The sequence below is a fragment of the Hipposideros armiger genome, unplaced genomic scaffold (assembly GCF_001890085.2).
Source record: "Hipposideros armiger isolate ML-2016 unplaced genomic scaffold, ASM189008v1 scaffold_232, whole genome shotgun sequence".
Classification (NCBI taxonomy): Eukaryota; Metazoa; Chordata; class Mammalia; order Chiroptera; family Hipposideridae; genus Hipposideros; species Hipposideros armiger.
Window position 1 is genome coordinate 350242 of NW_017731582.1, and position 27037 is coordinate 377278.

The 27037-nt window shown below is 54.8% G+C and overlaps 2 protein-coding genes across 3 annotated transcripts in view; both read left to right on the plus strand.

Moving 5' to 3' along the window:
* The window catches only part of ALDH4A1 (aldehyde dehydrogenase 4 family member A1), a 30448-nt gene extending 19637 nt beyond the window's left edge, over window positions 1-10811 (plus strand). Inside the window, exons 8-15 of one of the 2 annotated variants that reach the window (XM_019654912.1) lie at window positions 12-199; window positions 2759-2832; window positions 5032-5228; window positions 5379-5426; window positions 6239-6391; window positions 7193-7314; window positions 8150-8268; window positions 8959-9185. In XM_019654912.1, the coding sequence (XP_019510457.1) occupies window positions 12-199; window positions 2759-2832; window positions 5032-5228; window positions 5379-5426; window positions 6239-6391; window positions 7193-7314; window positions 8150-8268; window positions 8959-9071 (1014 nt within the window). In that variant the 3' untranslated portion in view covers window positions 9072-9185. Of the gene's footprint in view, window positions 1-11; window positions 200-2758; window positions 2833-5031; window positions 5229-5378; window positions 5427-6238; window positions 6392-7192; window positions 7315-8149; window positions 8269-8958 lie in introns of both variants that reach the window. The other variant, XM_019654911.1, reaches the window with a different exon arrangement.
* A 7366-nt stretch (window positions 10812-18177) lies between these two features.
* Window positions 18178-27037, plus strand: part of TAS1R2 (taste 1 receptor member 2) — a 14201-nt gene continuing 5341 nt past the window's right edge. The window contains exons 1-4 of the mRNA XM_019654867.1: window positions 18178-18359; window positions 19862-20162; window positions 21498-22271; window positions 24644-24853. Coding sequence (XP_019510412.1) covers window positions 18178-18359; window positions 19862-20162; window positions 21498-22271; window positions 24644-24853 — 1467 coding nt within the window. The remainder of the gene's footprint in view (window positions 18360-19861; window positions 20163-21497; window positions 22272-24643; window positions 24854-27037) is intronic.

The window sequence follows — 27037 nt, forward strand, 5'->3', positions numbered from 1 at the left end:
CCACTGGATAGGGCAACGTGGTCTTGTGGAAGCCCAGTGACACCGCCATGCTGGCCAGCTATGCTGTCTACCGTATCCTCCGGAAGGCTGGCCTGCCCCCCAACATCATCCAGTTTGTGCCAGCGGACGGGCCCACCTTTGGGGACACTGTCACCAGCTCAGAGCACCTCTGCGGCATCAACTTCACGGGCAGCGTGCCGTAAGTCCCTGGGGTGGGGTAGGGTCGGGTAGTATAGGGACATTCACAAGGCAACGGCCTTGTCACCTCTGTCCAGGAGCTAGGGCTGTGAACCCAGAGGTCTGACACTACTGTACCCACTTATTTACCATAGGGCTGTGTGCAAGCCACGGCACCTCTCTGAGCCTCCGTCTCTTCACCTGTGCATTGGACATGATGGCCCCCACCTCGTAGAGTAATCATGAGTCGAGCCAATTAACGAACAGGGAGGAGCTTTACAGGCTGGAAGCAGCCTACAGATGTTCGGCGATGTTGGTTTTGATGCTGCCTCTGTCACTGGAGAGGGCGCAAGGGAGCTTGGAGTAAATCGGAGGAGGAGAGTCAGGAAGGCTTCTTGGAGGAAGTGGCATCTAAGCTGAGGAATTGATCAGGCAAAGGGCTGGAAGAGAGTGTTGTAGGAGAGGGAACAGCACCTATGGAAGCCTAACGTTGAAGCTCCTGTGCTCTGGGAGGTGGCAGTGGTCCCTTGTGGGTGGAGTGTGGAGTTCAGGGGCCGAGAGTAAGGGTGGGGACGGCACATGGTTCAGTCACTCACTCAGCTGGTATTTAGCCTGAGTGCATGCTGGACTCTGTTCCTGCTAAGGCTCAGCAGTGAATACCTGGAGTGGACAAGGGCCCGCCTCTCGGGGGATTTAGTCCAGTGACTGTAAAGTGCTGTGAGCTTGAGAGCTGTCTGGGTTTTTATCCTGAAGATGATAAAAGCCACAGAAGGTTTAATGCGGGGAGTGGCCTAATCAGGGTTCAAGCAGAGATGACAAATGGTAGCTCTTCAGTGGGGCCCGGCAACTGGCTCTGTTTTCTTTGACTCCGGATAGAGATGAACCAACCTTGTACAGTTGGGGCAGTTGCATGTAAAAATCCAGATGTTGGCTTCTCTTGAGAACCTGGATGCTCTGGTCCCCCTTAGGCCTGCATTTCCACATGGCACCCCTGGCTGGAGGTGGGCGGGTTCCCCACCGGGCAGGTCTCCGCATTTACCGTATTTCCTCATGTATAAGACACACCCTTTTTTGAAAATTTGGGGTCTAAAAACTGGATGCGTCTTATACAGTGGTTGTAGATTTTTTTTATTTGCATTTCCCGCTTTTTTCGCACTTGTTTTTACGCTCATACAACCACTGTATAAGACACACCCAGTTTTTAGACCCCAAATTTTTCGGAAAAGGGTGCGTCTTATACATGGGGAAATACAGTACTCTCTTCCTGCCCCTCCGGCCCCTGTGTGTGCAGCCTGTGTCCTAGCTGATGGCCCTGGCTGCTGGACGCACAAGTTGCTAGTGGCCAGACGCAGGAGACCCTTAGGAGTCTGTCCACATCCGGGAAGGGATGAGGCGGAAGAGACGGTGGGAAGGGACAGAAGTGGGCCAATTCAAGTGAGAAAATGGCAGGGAGATTCAACGACCTGTCTGTGGGGTCAGGGTTGAGGGGTCAGCGGAAACACCCCGACTCGGGGCAGGAAGGGCATCGTTCCTCAAGGTGGGCACCCTGCAGGCTGAGCACCCGGAAGGTTTGGGTAAAGATGAATCACAAGCTGGTCGCTTCGAGTTTGGGGTACCCCACGGTTATCTGGGTGGAGATATGGGGGGGGCCTATATTGGAGGTCCTCCCAGGCGTTCCTGCGGTGGCTTCTCACCTCTCTGCCGGCCTCAGGCTCCTCTACTTCCCACCAAGGTTTGCAGGGTGGCATGGCAGCGTTAGAATTGCTGAGTAGGGCTGTTTTCCAAAAGGCCCGCTCTGCCAGCCATGGGTCCCACAGGTCCCTGCCTATTAGCAGGCGGAGCGGGCCTGGCCCCCATTTGCCATGCTCTGATGAGCAGCAGGCTTAAAGGTGGGAAAGTCATAAATTAGTATTAGCTACTGTGAGGCTGGCTCCCTGGTGATTAGCATTTTTATTGTTTTGTGGTGCCGAGGTTGGTCACACTCAGAACCCGGGGAGGAGGCAGAGGCCTGAGCTCCCTCTCCCAGGATCCTCCTCGGTTTGCCCTCTGGAACCCGGGCACTGGGCTTAAGGGTGCCCCTTGCAGACCATGGCAGCGTCTGGCCCCCATCAGGCACCCACGGTGTGCCTGGCACTGTCCTAAGCACTGACTCTCATTCGAGTGAATCACGGAACAGCCCTGCCCGGTAGGATTATTTTTTCCAGTTCCCAAATGAAACACAGAATTTGAGGCTTATTGCTTATTTAAGCAATCAGCAAAAGTTCACACAGCCGTGGGTATCTGAGTTAGGACACTAACCCAGCACCCCCTGGCCTGCCCTTGCCATTTTGCCGCCAAGATCCCCCTTTCTCCTTCCCCATAGGCCTGCAATGCAGCCCATTTCCAGCCGACACTACCTGCTGGGCCCCCCACCACCCCACCTTTAACCCTGCTGCCTCCTGCTGGCCTGCTGACCCTGGCACGCCGCCTTTGGCTTTTCAACCCCTTCCTTCGGTGGGGCCTGCGCCCAACCGCCCAGGACCCTCACCTCTGAGGTACCTGAGCCCGGCTCCCTAATCCCCACCCTGTTCTCTGGTTTCAGTACCTTCAAACACCTGTGGAAGCAGGTGGCCCAGAACCTGGATCGCTTCCGTACCTTCCCGCGCCTGGCCGGAGGTAAGGGTCCCTCTCCTTGTGGCCCCAGGTATCGCTCCGTCTCCTGCCATCATGAAAGAGGAGGCGATGCAGCCGTAGGTGGGGCGGCCCTGCAGGAGCCTTCGAGGTGGAGCCTTTGCCCTGGCAGGTCCCAGGGGTTGTGCAGAGCACCTGTGCCTCAGAATGTGTATTTTGTCATTCATTCATTCATTCATTCATTCATCCATCCATCATTCAGCAAATAAATTATTAAATATCTACATAGGCACTTTCTGGACCCTGGGGTTGCAGTGATGACAAGACATACAGACCCAGCTCTCATGAACTTCTGTTCCAGTAGCAGGAGGCAGACAGTAAACAGATAGATGATGTCAGGTAGTGACAAGGGCTGCGAAGAACTAAAGGAGGGAAAATAGGAGGCAAGCAAAGACCCCCCAAGGACTGGGGTAGAGGGAGGTGACCTAGGGTGGTCAGGGGGTGGGGACTCTCTTCAAGGAGGAAATATTTAAGCAGAGATTTAAACAAAGAAAAGAAACCAGCCTCACAGAGATCTGGGGGGATGGACAGCCCTGGGCACCAGCACTGTGCACAGAACTTTCTGTGGCGATGGCAGTGTTCTGTCTGCGCTGGCCTTCACGGTAGCCACCAGCCACCAGTGGCTATCGAGCACTTGAAATGTGGCTGGTGGGACTGAGGAAGTGAATTTTTGTGTTTTGTTTCCTTTGAATTCATTTGACTTTAAATAGCCACATGTGGCTGGTGGCTATTGCGTTGCCCAGTGCAGACCTAGACAGGGAAACTGCAAATGCAGAAAGGCCATGAGGTGGGAATGAACTTGTATTTGAAGAAACAAGGGCAATGTAGCTGGGGTACGGAGGAGGGGTGGTGGGAGATGGAGCCAAGAGGTTGGCAGGGCTAGATCTTGTTGAAATAATAATTTTCCCACAAAGAAACAGTTCCATGGTCAAGGAAATTTGGCACGTGCCCTGTTAAAGCAAAACGGGTTCCTTGCCTGCGGGACTTCTCAGAGCCTTTAATACTTTTACTATGCATTGCATATCTTCAAGAGTAAGGGCTGATATGTGTTTGCCAAACTCTTTGGGCCACAGAACCCCATTTTTATAGAGGCCCCTACTGACCAAGTTTTTTGTGGAACCCACTTTGAGAAAGTGCCGAGACCTCCAGAGAAAGAGGGCTGTCCAGGGCCACACAGCCCAGTAGTGGCAGAGCTGGAGCTGGTGGCTCAGCATTACTGCTCCTGGGGGTAAAGTGTGGCCCCCAGGGGAGACTAGACCCCACTCCTGAGCTGGTGAGAACTTGGATGGGGGTGTCAGGGAGGGTGAGCCCTTAGGGCCAGCTGTAGCGTCTCCAGCTTCCAGCCCCCCAGCACGCCCCAGTCTTACAAAATGGGGGACAGTGAGCCCCTTCGGTGAACTGTCCAGAGTTTTCTACTCTCCGTCTCCATCCCACCGCCTCCCCGAGGCAGTCAGACCACTGCTTACTCTACCACTTCCCAACTTTGATCACATGGCTTCGTCGCTCTGTGCCTCAGTTTTCTTGTCTTTAAAATGGGAATAATAATGGGAGGTTGTCATGAGGCGTCAGGGAAACAAAATACAAAGTGCTTGGAGCAGGGTCTGGTGGGTAGTTAGTGCTTGGTAACCAGAGCTGCTATTAGCTGATGTTTAACTGACTGGGGAAACCAGGGCCCAGGGTGGGGGCAGGTGATCTGCTAAGGTCCCCTCACGCTCAGAAAACTGGGGGGTAGGGAACCGGAACCAGCCCTGGCAATTGACATGAGTGGACACGCTCTCCTCTCGTTGGGTGGCGGGTCAGGAGAAGGCTCAGAGAAAGCGGTGCCCACTTCTGGGAATGGAGTGGGAGCCTAGGATTCTGGTCTTCTGCCATTATGCTGGGCAGCACCCCTTCCCTTGGTCTCAGTTTTCTCATCTGTATAATGGGGAATTGGTCCTGATGACCTCTGATGCCCTTCACCCTTGCTTGAGCCTCAGTTTTCTCATCTGTAGAGTGGGAGACTAGGCCTGGCTCATCGGTTTCTGGGATGCTGTCCAGCTGTAACTGTGCCTCTCCCACCCTCATCCGCCCAGTACTGGGGGCTGATCACAGGGCCCCAGGGACAGGTGCAGGCAGTGCACTGGGCTCCTGGGCTGGCTGGGGGCACCCACGCCCCACTTCATTCCCCCACCCCTGCCCCTATAGAATGTGGTGGGAAGAACTTCCACTTTGTCCACTGCTCGGCCGACGTGGACAGCGTGGTGAGTGGAACCCTGCGCTCCGCCTTCGAGTACGGCGGCCAGAAGTGCTCAGCCTGTTCCCGCCTCTATGTGCCTCATTCGCTGTGGCCGCAGATCAAAGGGCGGCTGCTGGAGGAGCACAGCAGGATCAAAGTGGGCGACGTGAGTGGCGCCTTCATCCCTGCCAAGGGCCCAGCGGGTGGCTGATGGGATTGGAGGCTCCTGTGCCAGTGGGGCTGGGTGGGTGAGGAGGGGGTTCCTTTTGGAGCCTGTGGCAACTCTTGTCTCTTCTGGCGTCTTCCCTGCCTCCAGCCTGCAGAGGATTTTGGGACCTTCTTCTCTGCAGTGATTGATGCCAAGGTACAGGCTGGAAGCTGTTGTTCCTGGGGCGCTGAGACCTGGACTGGGTGGAAGAGGGAGAAAGAGATATCAGGGGGCCCTGACCTGGGATCTACCCAGCTCCACTGCTTCTAGGAAGGGCAGAGTCATCCAACCAGAAAACTCACCTCCCACACACCCTGCAACCAGGCTCAACAAGCCCCGTTTAAGTGTGTATGTCCATATGCACACCTGCGTGCAGAAACCTAAACACACGTGCACACGTACATACATGTGATGAATACGTTTATATAGACCCCTGTGTGTGGGTATGCATGTCAGCCTTTCCACACAAATGCATACACATCCATACACACACATCTCCATACATGAACAAGTCCAAATCCACCCACATGTGTGCATGCACACGTATTCGTGTTCATGTTTGTATGTGTAGATAGGCACATGTGTAGAGCTACATGCATAATCCCATGCATGTGACACAGGCATAAATGTACCTATGTGCTTAAATGTAAAGACACATGCGTATGCCCATGTGTACATTTGTAACGTGTGTGTGTTATGTTTATATGTGAGTATACCTATGATTCTAATATATGCGTGCGCACGTGCGTGCACGCACACACACGCACACACACACACACACACATGCATGCATGTCTGTGCTTACTCTGCCATGGCCAATCTAGACCCTGGCTTTTGTCATCAGGGCCCCCCATTTCAGAATTTGGGCCATTCGGGGACAGGTGTTTTGGGGTGAGTGTATTGGAGGGCTGCTGCTGGGAATGGCCCCCCAGCTAGCCCTTGACACCCCCCCTCCTCACCCAACCTAGTCCTTTGCCCGCATCAAGAAGTGGCTGGAGCATGCCCGCTCCTCACCCAGCCTCACCGTCCTGGCAGGGGGCACGTGTGATGACTCTGTGGGCTACTTTGTGGAACCCTGCATCATCGAGAGCAAGGACCCTCAGGAGCCCATCATGAAGGAGGTGACCGGGCGGGTGGCCGGGCGCATTGGGGAGGACAGCCTGTCACCCAGCTCAGCACGCGTACAGGGCCCTTGCACGTGGTTTCCTTTTCAAGGCATTATCCCATATCACAGATGAGGAAAGTGAGGCCCTAAAGGGGGGATGTCCCACACCCAGTCAGAGCAGAGTCAGGTCTTGAGCTCAGGCCTCCTGACCCCAAATCCAGTGCCCTGCCCTGGTACTGCCGACCCTGACTGGTGTCCTGGCCCTTCCACTGACATGCACAGACTCTCAGCGGGGGGCCGGCCACAGCTGGCACTTGACTGAGGTGAGGTGGGTATTAGCCCCATTTTACAGGTGAGAAACTGAGGCTCCGAGAGGTGAAGGCACTTGCCCAGATGACAGTGCAGGGGTGGGGGCTGCAGGAGTGGAGGTCTCCCTCCAGCCCCTTGGTGGCAGAGGGGACAGTGAGACTGTCAGGCAATTCCTAGGCCAGCTGTTGCCAGACCTTTCCCATTTCCCAGGGCCTGGGCCCGTGGCTTTCCAGGTGTGCGTTTAGCTGGCTGGGGGCCAGAACATTCCCTTGGGTCTTTCGCCAGGTTGGAGTGGGGTGGGCAGGGCAGGAGCTGGGCACAGTGCTGCCCCTCCCTGGAGGAGGGAACCCAGCAGGAGGCCAAGCCTGGCCCTTCTTACCGGGGCCGCGGTGTGGACTGAGGCCTGGGGGCTGGGGACTGAGAATAGAGGCAGAGGCCAGATCGGGCAGCCTGGGAGGCCTCGGGGCGCTGGACAGGCAGGAGGCTGACCCTGGGGCGTCTCTGCCAGGAGATCTTCGGGCCTGTGCTGACTGTGTACGTCTACCCAGATGACAAGTACAAGGAGACGCTGCGGCTGGTCGACAGCACCACCAGCTACGGCCTCACGGGGGCAGTGTTTGCCCAGGATAAGTGAGTGGCCGAAGCTCCTCTGCTCTATCCTGGCGTCCTGTCCCCACCCCTGAGACTGCCCTACTGGACATGGGTCCTAGTAATAATGCCTCTCTTTGCTTTCTCTCCATTCCCCTTACCTCAGCCCTGACTGGCAGGCAGGTCCCTTCTAAGTACAGGTACACAGAGGCAGCCAGGCTCTTCGTTAAAATGCAGATTCTGGGGCCCCACTATTGAATCTGGAGCTCTAGGGGTGGGGTCTGGGCATGGGAATGAGTGCTTCTGACCAGCTCCCCCAGATCTGACGGGACCGCACTGAGCAAGGTCATTGCCTCGTGCTGCAGAGTGGAAAACAGGCTCGGGCGCCAGGGGCGTGCTGCTCATCCTGCAGAGGCAGGATTCGAACCCGGGCGCCACGGTGCTAAACGCAAGGCTTGGCTTTTACCTTCCTCCGTGGCACCAGTTGTCGTCCCGTGTCTGCCTTTAAGAGAGCGTGGAGGTGGGATTGGAACCTGAGGGACAGGATGGAGGTCTGGGGGTTCCCTAGCTCCCAAGGGGCAGGAGAACTGGACGAGGCTGGGCGACTCCCTCGAGTGAGTACAGCCTGACCCACATCCTCACAGCTGCCCTGCGAGGGAGGCGTACTAACCCCGCTTCCAAAGGAGGAAGCCAAGGCTCAGAGACCCTAAATAACCTGCTCAAGGGCCTGCAGCTAGCAGCTGGCCCATGTCACTGTCCCAGGTTGGGCTCAGTGCTCGCCTGGACAGCCAGCCAGGGCTGGGGTGGGTGTTGGAGTTTGGGCCTGGGGCTCGGGGCTGCGGGCCAGCCGTCCTCTCACCATTGCCCTGCCTTCTAGGAACATTGTCCGGGAGGCCACAGACATGCTGAGGAACAGTGCTGGCAATTTCTACATCAATGACAAGTCCACTGGCTCGGTGGTCGGCCAGCAGCCCTTCGGGGGTGCCCGAGCCTCTGGTGAGTGGGTCCCCTTTACCAGAGGGGAGCCGAGTTCCTGGCGGGAGACGCGAGACCCTTCGTCTCAAGGGTGTTAAGAGTGATAGGAACAGCACCATCTCCTGAGCCCAGGTCCTCAATCCTGCGCCCATTTTACAAAGGAGGGACCTGAGGCTCAGGGAGGTGACGTGACTCACTCAAGGGCACGTGGCTAACACGTGGTGGAGCTGGCTTTTGGTTCCAGCACCCACACCTTGGACCACCATGTTCCAGGTCACTTCAGTCCAGCTGCCTCCTGTTTACAAATGAGGAAACTGAGGCTCATATTGGGGTGGTGACTTGCCAAAATCCCACCTGCCTAGTGGCAGAGCCAGGGCTGGAACCCAGGGCTCCCAACCCCCAGCCCAGGGCTCTCTCCACAGTGCTCCCCTGCCTCCAAGACACCCCTTGCAGGTGGGACACACAGACCCCGGGGAGTGCTGGCGTCCTGCCCGCTCACAGTTCCTGCCTCGCCCGACCTCTAGCTGAATGCGCTTTGCACAGATGCGCTTATGAGACCGTGGCCGCCATGAACTCATTTGGTTTTAGTTCAGCTGTTTGCTGCCCATGCTGGTGTCCCATTTATTCTGTCAACTCCTCCCACCCTTTTTCCTTTTTGCCCAGAGATGTTGTATCTTTTCAGAGAAAAACAGAGCTGTTTTTTTTCCATAGGAACCAATGACAAGCCAGGGGGGCCCCACTACATCCTGCGGTGGACGTCGCCCCAGGTCATCAAGGAGACCCACAAGCCTCTGGGGGATTGGCGGTATTCATACATGCAGTGAGCCCCACTCGGCACCTCCGCTATCCACCTGTCTGTCCAGCCAGGAACTGACCTCACTGTACCGGGCCCACCCCAGGCTCTCCACCCCACTCCTTGTGGGACAGCCCCCTTTCTAGAGCCGAGGCCTGGTCCCCTGAACCCCAGTGGCCCGTATCCTGGTCTCTCCCACCCCTCGGGGTCAGGTGTCCCAGCTCTGGTTTGAGATCACGCTGGGGAGGGACAGGGCCACTGCCCCCATCCCATCGGCCGTCCTAGAATTTCCATCTTGTAGGTGTGACCTGGTGCCGGCTGGTTTTTTGTCCTTTTCTTTCTTCTGTACTGTGACCCAATGGTTCAGGGACCTGGGGGATGGCAGTGGGGCAGTTCCCCATCCCCTGGGGGAAAGGAGGCAGCTCTGGGCCCCTTGGCAAACATCAGCACCCACAGAGGCTCCTGGCCTTGGCTCTGGTTTCTCCAGGTCTCCAAGATGAGGTGTGACCAGGGTGGCCCACAGGCTGGTGAGTCATGCCTGCAGGGTGCAGGGGCACCAGCTGGCCGTGGCCTCTTTGGTCTGGGCGGCCCACCTGCCACACTAGCTTTGCCCAGACCCACCTGAGCCAGTGGGTGCCTGTACCCGACCTTAAGCCTTAGATACCCATGTGCCTTTATCCAGGGCGCCTGTGTACCCTTGTGGTTCCTGGCCATCTCCACGCGGTTGGGCTGGGGGCCCGCTGGAGGCCACCTGCCGAGGTGTGGGAGGTGCTGGTCCCTTCCTGTCGGGCTGTGATCTTGGAAATCCCCGGATGGATCTTCACGCTGTTTCACCTTTCCCTTAGCAACCCCGTCCTGCCCTCAGAGACGGGCACTCTCAGCGCCTACGTGGGCCTGGGCTTTTCCTGCAGGAGCCCAGTTCCCACTGGCCATGGTAAAACAGACCCAGGTAGATAATGCTCCCACCTTGTCCCATCCCCTCCCCCCCAAGACCTACCCTCGGGTCCCCGTCCAGCCAAGGCCAAAGATTGCCCATAGAATCTCCCCTCCTTTGCATGTTAGTGGCCCTGTGAGGACTGGCCCTTAGTGGCCTGCTCTTTGTCTGACACAGCTAATCAGTGGACACCGGCAAATAGGTTGGATTCTGGGTGGCAGGGACCTATAAAGGGTGACTTTAGAGGACAGTTTTTAGGGGTCCTAAAAGTGCTGGGCCCTCCTCAAGGACGGCTGGCATGGGGCCCCCACAGGGTTGGTGCGGCCATTCCCCAAGTGCCATGTTCCCACACCGTGGCCCTCGGTCGGGTGGGTGCCGATGCCACCTGGGCAGGGCATGGCCTCTGCTTCCTTCCAGGTTCTGTGTTGTTTCCCATAGGGGCCAGGTCAGGTGGTCAGGGGTGGGGGGGTGTTCCTGGTTCTACTGGCTCTACACTGTGAGGTGGCAGTGGGATTTGCCCTGATGTCACCCAATAAAATGCCTGTTACTTAATCAAATGGGTGCTCTTTCTGGTTGGGGCGGGGCTGGTCAGCTTCTAAGTCTGATGGCATTGCCAATGTGTCCTTAAGTATCAGGAGCACAGTACCCTCCGTGTGATGGAAGGAAGGGTGGGCACTGCTCCAGGTGGTGGGAACTCTGCAGCCAGATGGGCTAGCTTCAAATCCCAGCTCCAAAAAGTTGTGCAACCTCTCTGACCTTCTGTCTCTTCTTCTGTAAGATGGGAATAATAATAGTACACACTCACAGACACACACGCGCACACACATGCACACGCAGGTTGTCATGAGAATTAAATGAGTTAATGCATGTAAGTGCTTAGAACAGTGCCAGACACTGAATAAATGATTAAAAAAAAATGCTACCCATTCAACTATTGTAACAACCACTATTACGTGCCATGATAGTTTATTTGTCAACTTAGCTGAGCCATAGTGCCCAGGGATTTAGTTAAACATTATTCTGGATGTTTCCATGAAGGTGTTTTGGGATGAGATAAACGTTTCAATCAGTGGACTTTTAGTAAAGCAGATTGCCCTCCTTAATGTGGGTGGGCCTCGTCCAATCAGTCCAAGGCCTTAGCAGAACAAGAACTGACCTCCTCCGAGCAAGAAGGAATTCTGCCTGCAGACTGCCTTTGGACTCAGCCACAGCTCTTCCTGGGTCTCCAGCCTACCAGCCACCTGGCAGAATTTGGACTTACCAAGCCCCCCGATCGTGTGAGCCAATTCCTTACAATAAACCTCTCTGTCTGTCTGTCTGTGTGTGCATCCTATTGGAGAACCCTGAGAATACATGTGCCAAGGACTTTGCATATGTTTTCCCACCCACGACAGCCTTACGAAGTAAGTCCTGCCATGCCCCCATTTTGCCAACAAAGCTGGGGTACAGAGAGGTGAAGGGACTTTGCCAAGGGGATGTTATCAATGGGACATAAACCGAGGTCTGTCTGATTCCAAAACCCAGGTCACTTTCCTCCACCCAAATGTTCACACATGGCACTGACTGCCTTGGAAAGACCCGCTCAGCTAGCCAGTGACGTGGAAGAGGGCAACCATGGCCAGTTAGCTTGAGCCCATAATCTGTGGGTCCGACTCACCTGGGCCAGCTGGCTTGGAGGGGGAACACGTGTGTCCCCGCCCACAGGTCACGTAAAGGAGCTGCTCCTCAGCCACATCCACACCCCCTGCCCAGGGTCCATCGATGGGGCTTTTGGTGTAGAGGACCTCAGGGCTGTGGGAGGGAAATGGAGACTCTACCCTTGGCAAAGTCCCCCACCCTGCTCACCCAGGGGCTGCCACTGATTTGTGTAAGAGCGGTCTTGACTCGGGGAGAAAGGGCAGCACGCAGTGTTGAGGCTGGAGCTTACGGAAGGGGAGAGTGGCGACTGCATTTTTATAGTCTGGGGACACATAAGCCCTGTTAACGTTTTTGAGCAAATGAAGTGACTTGCTCAAGGTCACACTGAGACAGCAGCAGAGTTGGCTGATTACTGGCTAAGTGCTTCTCCTATGTGGTCTCATATAGCCTTAACATTGACCTTAACCAGGTATACTAGTTATTTCAACCAGCCTTAGTCTCCTCATCTTAAAATGGAGTGACAGAATGCACCTTCGGGCTACAGTGAGCATCCAAGGGTGTGACATCTAAAGCACTGAGCACAATGCCTGGCACACAGCCTGCTTTCTAGTACTCATGGCTCTTTCTATTCACTACACTGGCCTCCAACAGAGAACATACAGGAATTGTGAAGATGAATGCATGGTGGGTGACTTAATGAAAATGGCGTGACTTCACAAAGAGGGTGGGTCTGCACCCTGATGTTTCCCCTGGACCCCCGGGAGCTCCGACTTAGCCTGGCAGCCAGGAGCTAGCACAGGTGGCCCCTCATTTCCTTAGAGCACACACCTGATTGGCAACCTGAGGGACGGTCGTGGCAGGGACATCCGGCCTCAGTCAAATGGTTCATGCTCCAAGCCCGGACCTGCGGCTGGGCCCCCGGCCACAGCAGGGAAATGAAGAGGCTCCTTGGCCCACCGCGGACACGGTGACCTACTGTGTTGACCATGCAAAGAGGCCTTGGGCACCTGGGCGGGCACTGGGCCCTCAGGAGGGTGAGCAATGGCTTTGAGCCAGCATCTGCCCTAGTTAAATGGAGGCAAAAGTGCCAGGTTAGGGGAAGGCAGGGAAAATGACAGTGGTAGAGGAGCAGCTGGAAGTCAGGGACCTGATGGAGCAGGTGGTGAGGAGCGTGAGCCGTGAAACCCATAGACCAGGGTTCAAACCCCACTCTCCTGGTAACCAGCTGGGTGACCTTGGGCTAGTCATCCCACCTCTGACCTCCATTAGTCCCTCCATAGAAATCCTTTAGGCTCCCGAGCCTAGGTGTCCTCATCTGTACAACGAGGATACGAATCCTTCACAGAACTGTGCTGAGCCGATGCAATGATGTCCGAGAGCACTGCAGAGGCTGCATAAAGGCTGCCCCCCTTTCCTCAGGCTTTAGTGACTATCACCCTTTGGGCTCTTATTGAGCTTGTGGTCGTTTGGAACCTCTAGATCAGCGGTTCTCAACCTGTGGGTCGCAACCCCTTTGGGGGTCGAACGACCCTTTCACAGGGGTCACCTAAGACCATCGGAAAACAAAAAGATATTTACATGACGATTCATAACAATAGCAAAATGACAGTTATAGAGTAGCAACGAAAATCATTTTATGGTTGGGGGTCACCACAACATGAGGAACTGTATTAAGGGGTCGCAGCATTAGGAAGGTTGAGAACTGCTGCTCTAGATCCTTTTCTGGTCGAGATACAGCCTGTTTGAGGCCATCGAGCCAAGTTTGGCGAGGACGCTTAAGTAGATCTCGGCTCAAGTGGGTGTCCCGGCCACAACAGTTTCTCCCTTAGGCCTTAGCTGACCCCTAGGTCCCCAGTATCCAGGGGCTTCTCCCCGTTTGACTGCTGACCTCTCACAGGGGTGACTGATGAGGCTGGACCCTCTGAGAGCTGGCTCTGAACCAAGCCGGCTGGCTCGGGGGCCCATCTCCCAGACCTTCCTTGGGAGGCCCTGTTTGCCCACCCCAGCCCCACCCCACGCCAGATTGGAGCTGGGTTTCCAGCCGTCCAATTTTATCCTGGAGGAGGGAGTACTGGTAGGAAAAAGAGGGGAGAGTGGGGAGGAAGGAAGTTCAGGGCAGCCCCCTCCAGCCAGCTCCTTTCGGGAGCTCCCTCAGGAGCAGATGAAAGGCAAATGGGCAGCGTTTCCTGGGCCCCCATTTTCACGGCTGCCCTCACCCCTTGTACTTTGCATAAGCTTGTCATGGCTCTCTGTCGCCTTGGCAACCAGCAGTCACACAGGTATGAGCATGGGGACCTCAGGCCCTGGACTGGGCCATGAGGGTGACAGTGGGGTCCGGCCTGGACCACCCCAGGGCCTGTGCTATCAGTGCAGTCCTGAAGGAGAATCAGTGACACAGTGTTCTTGGGCATTTGTCCTCAAGGTGGTCGGTGCCCCAGCGGCATCCAGTCGTCCCTCTTAGATGATGTCAAAGCCAGAGGGGACCGTGGAGATCACCCAGCCCGGGGCATCTCAGCCCAGGGTCTGCGGATGAGCCTCGTAGACCAAGCCTGGTGGCACCCTGGGCTTGGATGCTCAGCTGCATTTGTGGATGTTGCATTAGTGTCCAGGGCTTTCATCAGAAAAGGATCCTTGCCCCTGAAATGTTCAGAAGCACTGATCCATTTTACAGATGGGGAGACTGAGGCCAGAGAATAGAAGCAATCTGCCCAAGGGCAGCCTTCAGGTTGGGGCAAAGCTGGACCAGAAGCCAAGACTTACAACTCTCCGTCCAGTGCTCCTTCTTTAGATTTTGGTCCTCAGAGAGGTTGTCCATGCTGACAGCCCACCCTAAGAAGTTCTCTCTAAGGGGGACAGCATTCTTCCTCATCAGAGCCCCTCGACCGCCACCACTGCCATCAGCCCCCATGAGAATCTTGGATTCCTTCAATCCACATACCTGCTGTGTGGCTTTGAATAAATTACTGTCCCTCTCTGAGTCTTAGCCTCCTCATCTGCAAAACAGAGAAATAGCACCTCAAAAGTTGGTGAGATTAAAGTGGGGAGACAGAGCAGGGCAAGTGTTCAGCACAGTGATTGGCATGCAGTGAACCCTCAAAACACGTTAACAATAGAAATAACCTGTGCTTGTTGTCATCATCCCCCGCCTGTGCTTTTTGGCACAGATTCTGCCTCCCCCACATTGCTCTTGGCTGGCCATTGCCCTCCCTCTTCCTTACCCCATCTCGGGGCTGGCATGGCATGGGACATCACAGAGCTGTCCTGACACACTTTAGACTTGAGTGGAATCAAGGGGAAATCAACCTGCTTTTCGGGTCCTTGGGCGAGTGCCCTTCTCCAGGCCTCAGTTTCCCTGTCTGTAAAATGGGTAGGTTTGTGGATTTCTACAGGCCCCCTCAGCTCTGCCATGATAGCCACATTGTGGGCGGCTCTGGTGCCCCTGGCATCTTCCACCATGTGCTGCCCACACGAGGGCCCCGATTTCTGTCTTGACTGTAAGACATATCCCTTGTGTGTCCCTGGCTGTGTCCCTTGTATCACACCCAGCTTTGCCCCATAATGGGCTCAGCCAGTGCCCACTGGGTTAATGGCTTTCTCAGCCACTCTGTTGTTCTCCAGCCCCCCTGCACCCTAGGGCTGGAGACACACCCAGGGGGCTCAGGTTAATTGAGATGCTCTCTATCTATGCCATCTCCTAACCCCCAAGCTTTGCTAAAAACCTGGGTGCTGGGAGTCCCCCAAACATCCGGGGCCCTCTCAGCAACCAGCATCTTTATTCTCCTTCTCCAGAACTGACATGTACGTCGTTTTGTGGAACTGCTCCTTCCCCAGCACCCTGCACTGGGGAGGGCAGTGCCATCCCCCACCCAGATGGAGGGCATAGCGATGACAATTCCTGTAGGCAGAACATATCAAAGTTAGGTAGCATGGTGGGTAAGAGCTTGGGCAGCCTGTGTCTCAATTCCAGCATCGCCACCTATTAGATGTGTGACTTTTGGCACATTGCTTAGCCTCTCAACTTCAGTTTCCTTTTCTTGAAAATGGGAGTAAAAATGGCCGCTTTGCAGAGTAATTGTGAGAATTAAATGATATGATGCACAGTGCCTGGCATATAACATGCCCTGGAAAAGGGACTATTTTGTAATTAGCCTCACAACTCCCTAAGTGTCTAGCAGGACAGGTGACTGTGGTCTCAGAGGCTCCTAGAATGCCATCCAAGGACCCAGCTCCAAGGAAGCCAGTGTGGTTGTAGTTTGGGGCACAGGACACAGGCGAGGGCCTTCCCGGCTGGAAAGTCAGGGGCAGGGAGGATGGGTGAGCTGGGGTCAGGCTGGGGAGGACTCGAATTCCAAGGCCAGGAGCTCAACCATGATCCTGCAGGCGATGGGGAGTCAGTCCCGGGAGGTATCAGAGCAGAGGGGTGAGAGACTCAGAGCTGAGCGGCAGGAATTTAAACTGTCAGCGTGAGGTGGGCAGAGCGGTCCAGATAGGAGGTGAGGAGGGTCTGAGCTTGGGGTGTGGCAAAAGGCAGGCTCTGGAGAGAACTCGTAGGACAGAGGGTGAATTAACTGGGGCTTTTGACTAAGTGACACGAGGGTGAATAGGGGGCAGTCCGAAGAGGACTTCCCATTGTACAGATGAGGAAACTGAGGCCGGGAGAGGGGAGAGTCAGGCCCAGAACCCACACCTCCAAACGTCCAATGCGGGGCTCTTCCTTTTGTTTTATGGATTGGGTCTCCCTCTCCCCCCACTGGTTTACCTTGGCCCAAAGAGGGGCAGAGACAGGCTGAAGATCACACAGGAAATCCTGTGTATTCCCTATCATTCTAGATGTGGAATGACTCTGCCCCAGGATAGGTCCTGGGAGACGGAGGGGATGCTCCCCTCTGGAGCTGCTAAAGACACCCAGCATGCTTGGGCTCTTTCAGTTGGGCATAGAGCCTGTGGTGTCCCTCCCTCCGCCCCTCACCCCTGAGGCAGTTCATTTCATTACAAGAAGGGACCATCTCAAACTGGCAAATTCACCTTTCTCCAGGGTCTGCTCTGTACCCTGCAGTTCTCTCATTTTATTTAATCCCCACACGGATCCCATGAGGCTGGAATTATTTCTATATCAGCAGGGAAGGAAACGGGCTCAGAGAGGTTAAGTAAGCTGCTCGTGCTCACACAGCAAACAGAGCTGATGCCCAATCCAGGTCCCCTGGAGTCATGCTGCCTCAAGATTCCTGGAGTGTAGACACATGCCTCAGCAGGAACCTGTCAACAATCTAAGGCTGTTAGTGGGTGCCCAGGGGACTATACAGATGGGAAGATCATTGCAGCTCAGAGCAGGGGCTGTCCTTGTGAACTGGGGCCAGGGATGGTTTCTTGGGGGAGGCCAGGCTCCAACTGGCCCTTGAAAGAGAGCATTGGGTTTCCTTTCTGTACCTCGGGGCCTCTTCCCCCCACAACCCAAGAGCAGCTGACAGACCTGGCTGAGCTGCGCATTATATAGTGGGTGCCCTTAGGCCCCTGCGAGGCCATACATTGTTGGGGCTGGAAGGGAGCCAACCAGCGTTACATGGCCACCCTCCATCCGACTCCTTGGGATAGTCACCTTTGACTTTAGGGCTCTTCAACGTTCCTTTTTGTTTTTTAATTTTTACTTTTCAATTACAGTTGGCTTCTTCAAGGTTCCTTTTTGCCAGGACCCCTGCCCCTCAGCGCTGGTCTAAGGAGGGCCACACAAAGGCGGCTCCGTCTGCAGAACTGAGCGATGGGTTGTTGGGCTGATGGTGGCAGCTGTCAGAGAGAGGGGGACGCCCCTCCCCCACCCCCACCTCCCATTCTCTTTGCTGCTGCTTCGCTGCTTTTATCAAAAGCAATAGCCTTGCGATTACTATAGCGTGGAAACGAAGAGCCATGCCCTAGAGTCTGGCTGTGTGATGAGAAACCCAGCTCTGTGGGCTGTGCAACCCAGGTGAGTTTCTTAACTTCTCTCTGCTTCAGTTTCCTCATCTGTTACTAGCGGGATTAGTAATAGTCCCAGTTACCATGAGCAATAAGCAAGGTGGAGAATGACAAGCGCCCAGCATGGTGCCTGTTTCTTGCTGACAACGGCTGCTGCCCTGTGGGCCAGATGCCCTCACAATTACCACATGCCAGGCTAACTTGGTCAGGCTCTAAAGCTTGGGCTCCGTCTGCCACCCTACCCTGTCTGCTGACGTGAGCACCTATGTCCTTTACTCCCAAATGTTTGAAATGTCGGGGAGGATGCAACCTGTCCTCAACCATGAGGCAAAAAGCTAGGGCCAAGTTACCAGGATGTGCTCTCTCTACACCTCCCAATGGGGTCCTTCTAGACCGCCCGGGCTCCAGCGTGCCCTAAGAAGGGGTCAGCCTCATTCCAGCCTCCTCCCCTTCCCCCAGAGCCCTCAAATCTCCCCACCTGTCCCAGGTTCTTTCTCCGCCCCATGGAGAGTGGCAGGACCGTCACTATGTAAATGTCTGTGCAAATGCCCTGATGTCAAGCAGCCAGCACTCTGGTGAGGCACAGCCACCTCCTGGGACCCTCCACTTACTAGCCATGGGACCCCAGGCCAGGGCGGTCTTTTCTCTGCTTTTCCTGCTGCAGGTCCTGGCTGAGCCGGCTGAGAACCCAGACTTCCACCTGGCTGGGGATTACCTCCTGGGTGGCCTCTTCACCCTCCACGCCAACGTAAAGGGCATTGTTCACCTCAACTTCCTGCAGGTGCCCAAGTGTAAGGAGTGAGTCTCCAATGGGAGGCTGGCAGGGGCAGCGGGACTGGGTGGGTGGGAGCCAGGGTTGTTCCCATGGTCCTTGGGAGGCCAGGCTGTGACCCGGAGCTCAGAGTGCTCCTCCTCATTCGCTGGCAAACCCCCACCCTGGACCCACTGCACTGGCCCCAGGGAAACCCCACATAGTCTATGTTACCAACATCTTTGGTGATTGTGTTCTCCAACGCTGAGACCTGGGTTGTCCCAGGGTCATGCATGTCTCTTACTATAAAGAGTTACAAGATGTTTGAGACTGTAAGACCATGTCTTAGAGACTATGTCTCAGAGGCCATCAGAACTACCCACACTCCCTCTGGCAACTGGGGGGCTCCCAATGAGTCCATGCCCAGGCCCAGCCTAGAAACCAGGTGGCATGCGTTTGGGAGGCACAATGTGATTCTTCTGTAGCAGGTTCTCAGACTGGAGGGGAAGGTTTGCGTTTTCCCTGTGCTGTAGTGGGGTGGGAAGGGGTGCTTCCAAGACTGGAGGGGATTTTCTCTCCCCCACCCCACCCCACCCTGTGAGCCCCTTAGGTGGCAGCATCACTCAGAGGTTGGGTGGGCCATCTTCATGAAAGGATGAAGGCCAGGTACTGGAGTCAGCCTGAGAGTATAACATGGTGACCTCATGCAGAGAAGGTAAAGGCATTCTGGGAAGAGGGAGAGAGGAAGGAGTGAGCAGAAGATGAATAGGGGCTGACTGTAAGAAACGTACCATTTATATGATGTAGGGGATGATTACATGCTGGCTTGAGAAGGGTGAGGGTGATGGCACCCGTGATGATACTAAGCATGATATTAGATGTTTTGACACCTGTGACAATGGCAGGGAGTCCAATGAAGTGATGGTGATGATGGAAATGATGGTGGTGATGGTGGTGATGTTAATAATGGTGATGGCAGTAATGCTGGTGATAATAAAAATGGTGAAGAGTGTGGTGATGCCGGTGTTGGTGCCGATGGCAGTAGTGATGGTGGTGGTGGTGGTGATGGTGGTGATGGTGGTGGTGGTGGTGGTGATGGTGGTGATGGTGGTGATGGTGGTGGTGGTATTGGTAATGGTGGTCACAGATATGTGGCGACAGTGATGACAGTGGCAATGATAATGGTAATAGGAATAGTAGATTATGATTGTGACACGGGTGATAGTGATGATGGAGGTTATCGTGGGTAATGGTAGTCACGTTGGCGTACATGGGTAGAGTGGTGACCGAATCCACAGGGATGGTGGTAGTGATTCATGATGGTCACAGAGATCATAGTGTCAGAGGTAGTCATAGGGACGATGGCGCTCCTAGAGCTGGGTTACAGTGACGATGATGTGGTAAAAATGCCAGAATCTTCTAGAGTGGCCCCTTCTTGGGCAATGCTTTGGCTTTCCTGTGGCAGGTAGGGGGGACAGGCTGGCTCGTGCGCCCCACCCCTCCTCATTCTGGACCTGCTTCCCACCTCACCCCATTGTGGCCCTTCCAGGTATGAAACCAAGGTGCTGGGCTACAACATCCTGCAGGCCATGCGCTTTGCGGTGGAGGAGATCAACAACCACAGCAGCCTGCTGCCCGGCGTGCGGCTGGGCTATGAGATGGTAGACGTCTGCTACATCTCCAACAACGTCCAGCCTGTGCTCTACTTCCTATCACAGAAGGACTATTTCCTGCCCATCCAGGAAGACTACAGCCACTATGTGCCCCGTGTGGTGGCCATCATTGGCCCTGATAACTCTGAGTCCACCATGACTGTGGCCCACTTCCTCTCCCTCTTTCTCCTGCCACAGGTGAGGCCCCTGGGCCCTGGAGAAGAGGCATAGGGAGGCGGGCAGAGGTGTGATTGTCTAGAGTAGGGGTTGGCGAACTTTTGAGAGGGAAGAGCCAGTCCTGTCCCTCACAACAATTTAAAAATTATTCGAGAGCCATAAAACAAATGAAATCACCATGATATGAATAATATCCTTTAAAAATTTTATAAAGGAAACTATGATAGTTTATTTTCATTTTCAATTTTACTTCAGAGCCACATGTACGTACCCAGAGAGCCTCATGTGGCTCATGAGCCGCAGTTTGCCGACCCCTGGGTTAGAGGGCTCACTTCCCCCCACCAGTAATGGGCTGGGGGTGGGGGGAGGGGAGAGGGGTTGAGGTAGGAGCAGAAGCAGGGGCAGGATGCCACCCCAATACAGGGAAGGCAACCTGGCCTGTTGATTGAGAGCTCAGGCTTTGAGGGCAGACAGACTTGGGTGTGCATCTTGGCTCTGAGTCTTGGCCATTGTGAGGCCTTGAGCAAATCTCTTAACTCTTCTGAGCTTCAGTTTCCCCAGCTGTAAAGTAAGATGATAAGAGTTCTATCCCAGGACTGTCTGAAGATTAAAGCATTAAACCTATGCAAGTTTCTAGCACACAGTAATAGTCAATAATGTTGTTGTTATGTAAAGCATCTTGCACAATAATGAAAACTCAGAAAGTGCTCAGTATTATGCTGTATAGTTACCTAGCATAGGGCCTGCCACATAGCAGTTCCTCAAAAAAGTGCTATTAGTATTATTACTGTTGTTATCACTATTATCATCATCATGATTGAAAGTGCCTAGTCCAGAACTGGCATAAAATATCTATTCACTAAAGAGTAGCTAGCATTGGACTTGGCACACAGTAGGTAGTTACAAATTCTGTAATTTTTGCTGTTATTTTTATTATGTAAAGCATTTAGCACAGGATCTGACATAGTAGGTGCTCAGTAAATGTTCATATTCTTATGCGAAACATCCAGTCCAGGACTGATCTCATTCTTTCATTCATTTACCAAATATTTATTGAGCACCTACTATATGCCAGGTACTGTTGTAGACGCTGAGGGTTCAGCTGGGAACAAAAGAAACAGAAATCACTGCCCTCATGGAAGCTTATCTTCTAGTGGGGAGAGACAGACAATAAAGGTAAATAAATAGGTGGTTTAGGATGTTAGAAAGTCAGAAGTGCAACGGGTAAAAGAAAAAGTCGAGCAGGGTAAGGGAGATGGGGCATGTCATCAACAGACAGAGTGGGTAGAGGGGATTGCAGTTTTAAACAGGGTGGTTAGGTGGGTCTCAATGCTGGCGGCCCCTCCCCTCCGGCAGATCACCTACAGCGCCATCAGCGACGAGCTGCGCGACAAGCTGCTCTTCCCAGCGGTGCTGCGCACAGTGCCAGGTGCCGACCACCAGATCGAGGCCATGGTGCAGCTAATGCTGCACTTCCGCTGGAACTGGATCATCGTGTTGATAAGCAGCGACGACTACGGCCGTGAAAACAGCCAGCTGCTCAGACAGCGCCTGGCCAGCAACGACATCTGCATCGCTTTCCAAGAGGCGCTGCCCACGCCGCAGCCCAGCCAAGTGGTGACGCCTCAGGAGCGCAAGCGCCTGGAGGCCATCGTGGACAAGCTGCAGCAGAGCTCAGCCCGGGTCGTGGTTGTGTTCTCGCCAGACCTGGTCCTGTCCAACTTCTTCCAGGAGGTGCTGCGCCGGAACTTCACCGGCGTCGTGTGGATCGCCTCCGAGTCCTGGGCCATCAACCCGGTCCTGTACAACCTCACCGAGCTGCGCCACACGGGCACCTTCCTGGGTATCACCACCCAGAGCGTGCCCATCCCGGGCTTCAGCGAGTTCCGCATGCGCCGCACCCAGGCCAGGCCACCTGCGTCCAACAGAACCAGCCTGGAGGCCACCTGCAACCAGGAGTGTGACACCTGCGCACACACCACCGCGTCCTTCAACACCATCCTCACGCTCTCCGGCGAGCGCGTGGTCTACAACGTGTATTCGGCTGTCTATGCGGTGGCGCACGCATTGCACAGCCTCCTGGGCTGCAGCCAGACCAACTGCCGCAAGAGAGTGGTCTATCCCTGGCGGGTGAGGAAAGCCAGGGTTCCAGGGCGCAGGTGCAGCGTCTGTGGTGCCGTGGAGACCACAGGCCGCACCCCTCATCCCCGCATCTGCTCTGCTCTAGCCTCCCCATCCCTTGGTGGGTTCTGGGCCAATTGGTGGGAGAGGCCATGGGACATGCCCTGCCTCCAGACACGTAGAGCCAGGAGCCCTTCGCGGCGCCAAAACAAATGCTCTTTTTCGTTAATGTAATCCCTGCCACCCAAGAGAGTCGGTCCTTGGAGGTTCAGAAGAAATTCCCTCAGTGGAAGCCCCAGTGCCCCCTGCAGTCTCTCCAAGGTCCGGGGCCTGGGAAAATGGGCTTGTGGACTCCGGGGCCCTGTTTCAGGCTTAGGGATCATTGTCCCAGTTCTGTGTGTGTCACCTCAGTTCAGACCTGGAATTTAAATCTGTGTGTTCTGAAGCACACACACACCTCTACCATGCAGCCCTCGGGGTGGGAGGAGGTTTCACCCAGGACCAGAGGAGCAGAGAGGAATTCACAGCGGAGGCGTGCACTTGATTCTTTGCTGTCAGACGCTTCTGTGCTGAAACCGTTGCTTGGCTTTTCATCATTTTGAGGCTCAGCTAGTCCCTCGACGTTTGTCTCTGTCCCTCTTCCTCCTTTTTCCTAGTCCCCCACCCCCAACTATCTGGTCACGTCCTTAACAGAGCAATTTAGTTAGCGCTTTTAAAATGCCCCCCTCTCTCTTATTCTCTTTATTTGTACCTGTCTACCCCGTGATCTCAGAGCCTAAACCTGCAACCCTAAGTGGTTTTGTTGTTGTTTTTTTTTTAATGCAGTTATTCTATAGAAGGAATTCTGGTGCCAGCTGGTAAAATACTCTTTTAATATACATATGTCCTGTTACATTAGTAATATATATAATTATTATTGGTGCTTTACTGTTTTTTGAGCACCTCCTAGGCACTGAGTGCCTAGTTCATGGCCATCCTATGAGGTTGATAATCTATAGACAGGGAAACCGCGCCTCTGTTTCCTCACCTGTTAAATAGAAAGAATAATATGTACACTGTGGGGTTATTGCAAGGATTAACAATAATGTATGCACATTACCTGGTGCAGAGTAGAATCTGAGTGTCCGCCTCCTTATTCATTTCTGACACCAATGTCTGGCCTTAGAAGAGAGGGTGGGGCTTGGGGCAGAACCACTGCTGGGGGTGGGGGTGGGGCTAAGGGAGGAGCCCCAGATGCCCAGGCTCCTGCCAATAATAGTTTAGGCCCCACCCACTTAGGAGACTGGCAGGGAAAATGCTTTCTGACCCCATAGCTTGGACCTCTGGAATCCCAGGTTACTCAGTCTAGCTTGTCAGGTCACTGCAGGGGTGTGACATGGACACCAGCACCAGGCTCCCTAGGAGCCTCTGTCATCCTGATCCCCAACCTCAGGTCTGCGTCAGATTGGAGCTGCCCTCCTCTCAGCTCCCAAGACCACTGCCCTCAGGCCCAGCAACCTGTGCAAATTCCAGAGGCTTCCAGAGCCAGGACCTCCCTCCCAGGCAGGGCAGGGAGAGAGCTGGGGACCAACTCCCTTGGCTATCTGTCTGTCTGTCAGTCCCAGAGGGGAGGTGAGCTCTGGGCCTCCAAGATGTAGCCCAATAGACCCTCACATTTATGGAGGGAAAACCTAGGAGCCAGACAAATAGGATATCTAAGCTAGAAGCCCTTTTGGGGTCAGCCCAGAGAGATTCAGTGACTTGCTCAAACTCACACAGCAAGTTGAGGACGGAGCTAAGATGGAATTCAGGCCAAAGGATTCCAGGTCCCAAGAATGTTCTCATTTGTCGCAGTGTCTGGTCCTGAGAGTGATGGGGATGGAGTGGGGCGGGGAGTGGGGAGAGACTAGAAAGAGAGTTGACTCTAAAGTGTGGGGAAGTAGGCAGGGCCCAGGAGGCAGGGGAGATCTCCGATGACCCTTGCAGGTGAAAGAGGGGGTGAACTCTGGACCCAGGAACTGGGTCCCAGAAGAATGGTGAGGGGCCTTCCAGGGAAAAGGAATCATATCAACACCGCAGTAGGAGGTGAGCATTCACTATTTTTCAGGTACCAGAAGATGGGGTGTTTGTTGCTCCCATTTTGCAGAAGAAAAACCTGAGGTTCAGAGAAGTTAAGTGACAGGTCATCCACCGTAGGTGGCAGAGCTGATGCCTAAACCCAGAGGTGTCTGACTCCAGAGCCCGAGCTCTCAGCCACTGCTTCCCAAACTGCCACATTTACAAAGTCCTATTGCCCCCATTTCACAGATGTGGAAATCAAGGCAAGGAGGATGGTAGATTTCTCCCCGGTCTGGCCTAACCTCTAACGCCAGCTCCGCTTCCCTGTTCTCCGCCCCCTCTAGCTACTTCAGGAGATCAAGAAGGTCAACTTCACCCTCCTGGGCCACCGCGTCTTCTTTAACCAGGAAGGGGACCTGCCCATGCCCCTGGAGGTCGTCCAGTGGCAATGGGACCTGAGCCAGAACCCGTTCCAGAGCGTTGCCTTCTACTACCCCACAGAGCGGCAGCTGAAGGGCATCCGCAAAGTCTCCTGGCACACCCCCAATGACACGGTCAGCGCTCAGGGGAGCTGGGGGGAGGGGATCATGCTGGGGTGGCCAGGGACGTTTTTATCCAGAAGGGTACCTGAAATTCATCACCGATAGCTGGTGGGGGCTTTGTTGTGGATGTCTTATCTGGGGTCCTGTTTTTCCACCACTGACTGAAAACTGAAAGTTCAGGGCTTTCTGGCTGCTCAGGACCGTGGGGACCAGGGGCCTTTCACTGGCCTCTGCAAAGTAAACATTTACTGGGCACGTGTGTGCAAGGGCTTCAATTCTCATGTCAGCCCTAGGAAATAGATGCTGCTATTCTCCCTAGTTTATGGCTGAGGAAACTGAAGGCACAGAGAGGTTGCATGACTGGCCTAAGGCCACACAGCGTGTCCGTGGTGGAGGTTCTTTCTGCACAGCATTCAGGCTACATCGTATCAACTAATACTCGTGTTTTTGGTATGGTAGCTAGGCCTTCCACTGTGTCTGATGTCTGTCAATCTAAAGCTCCTTGGCGTTACCTTCCTTAGATACTAAACTGTCAGAATTCCGCTGGTGTGGGAAGGGGTACCGGCCCAGCCTTGTGGGGTGGGGCGGGGATCTAAAAGCTTCTCTGAGACCCCTCATCACCCTCCTCCTGCTCCACTCTTTATCCCCAGTTCCAGAGGCACCCAGTGCTCCTGGTTCCTGCGCTTCTTGGGGATTTTTATGGCGTACGTTGGGTTGACATCTATTTATTCACTACGGCTGCTGTAACCAAGTGCCACAAACTGGGTAGCTTAGACAACAGAAATGTATCGTCTCACGGTTCTGGAGGCGAGAAATCCAAGAACAGGGTGTCGGCAGGGATGGTTCCCTGTGAGGGCTGCGAGGGTGGGTTTGCTCCAGGCCTGTCCCAGCATCTGGTGGTTTGCTGGACACTGTTGGCTTTGCGTGGCATCTGCTAATTGTCCCTGATCTCTGCCTTTGTCACATGGTGCCCTCCCTGTCCGTGGGTCTGTCTCCGTATCTCCCCCTTCGTCAAGACAGCAGTCATCTTGGAGTAGGGCCCACCCTGCTCCAGTATGACTTCTTCTAAACTGTTACATCTGCAAGGACCCTATTTCCAAATGAGGTCACTTTTCTAGGTACTGGGGATTCGGACTTCACCATAGCAATGTTGAGGGGACACAATTGAACAAATAACAGTGTCACAGCCTGGGTTTCCCTCAGGAAGCAGAGCCTGAGACAGGAGTTTCTGTGCAGTTGGTTCATCCCAGGATATGATCCAAGGGAACAGGACAGGGAGACTGGGGACACTTCAGCAGGGAAAGAGGGACAGTCACACAAGGGAATGGTCTCCAGATGGACGCCGCTGTGAGCAGCTGGAGCCAGTCTCGCCGGGACCTCCTAAGGAGCCACTTTAGGCTCCGTCTCCTCCCCCAACCCCCTCAGTGGTCAGGGGTCGCCCTGTGGGGTGTCAACTCCCTTGAACTTCCACACGTTTGGGAGTGCCCAGCGGCTTCCCACAGGCACCTCACACTGCAGCACCAGGGCAGGGACCCACAGAGATCTGCAGCGCCCCCGAGGGGAGGTGCCGACAGGTGACACCTGAGTGAAATCGGTTGCTGCTGCGATGGCAGACATGAAAAGTGGGCCGAGAAAATAGGAAGGGAGCCGCCAAGATGTGCACCCCTCACTCCACTCACTGTGTCCCTCGTGGAGCCTGGGGAGCTGGAGTTTTTAGGGCAGCAGCCAACGCTGTCTCAGCTGAGTGGACCCAGCCCCCCCCCCTCCCCGCACTGGCTCCACTGCGGCAGCTGGGCCCAAGGAGCTGATATTCTCCGTCCCTCCCTCCCACCACCCATTCCAGATTCCTTCAGCCTCAGCCATGTGGCTGCACTAGGTCACTTGGCTGGTGGGTGATGCAGACATTCATCCCCAAGTGTCTGAGCCCGTGTCGCCTTATCCCGGCTGGCCTGTGGTTGTGCATGTGCCCCATAATCACTGGGCCGGAAGCACCGATGGCCGCTGCGGTGAGTCCCCTGGATTCCAGATCTACTCCTGCCTACTCCCTTGTTGGTGGCGACCCCAGCTCCTCATGCTCATCCAAGTCACTCCCCTCCTCATGTCACTGGCATGAGGCCCGCTAAGTGACCAGGTGGTTGGCACAGAGCCCTATTGTATCTGCTGGCAGTATTTCCCCCTTTGGAGACCAAAGTCTCT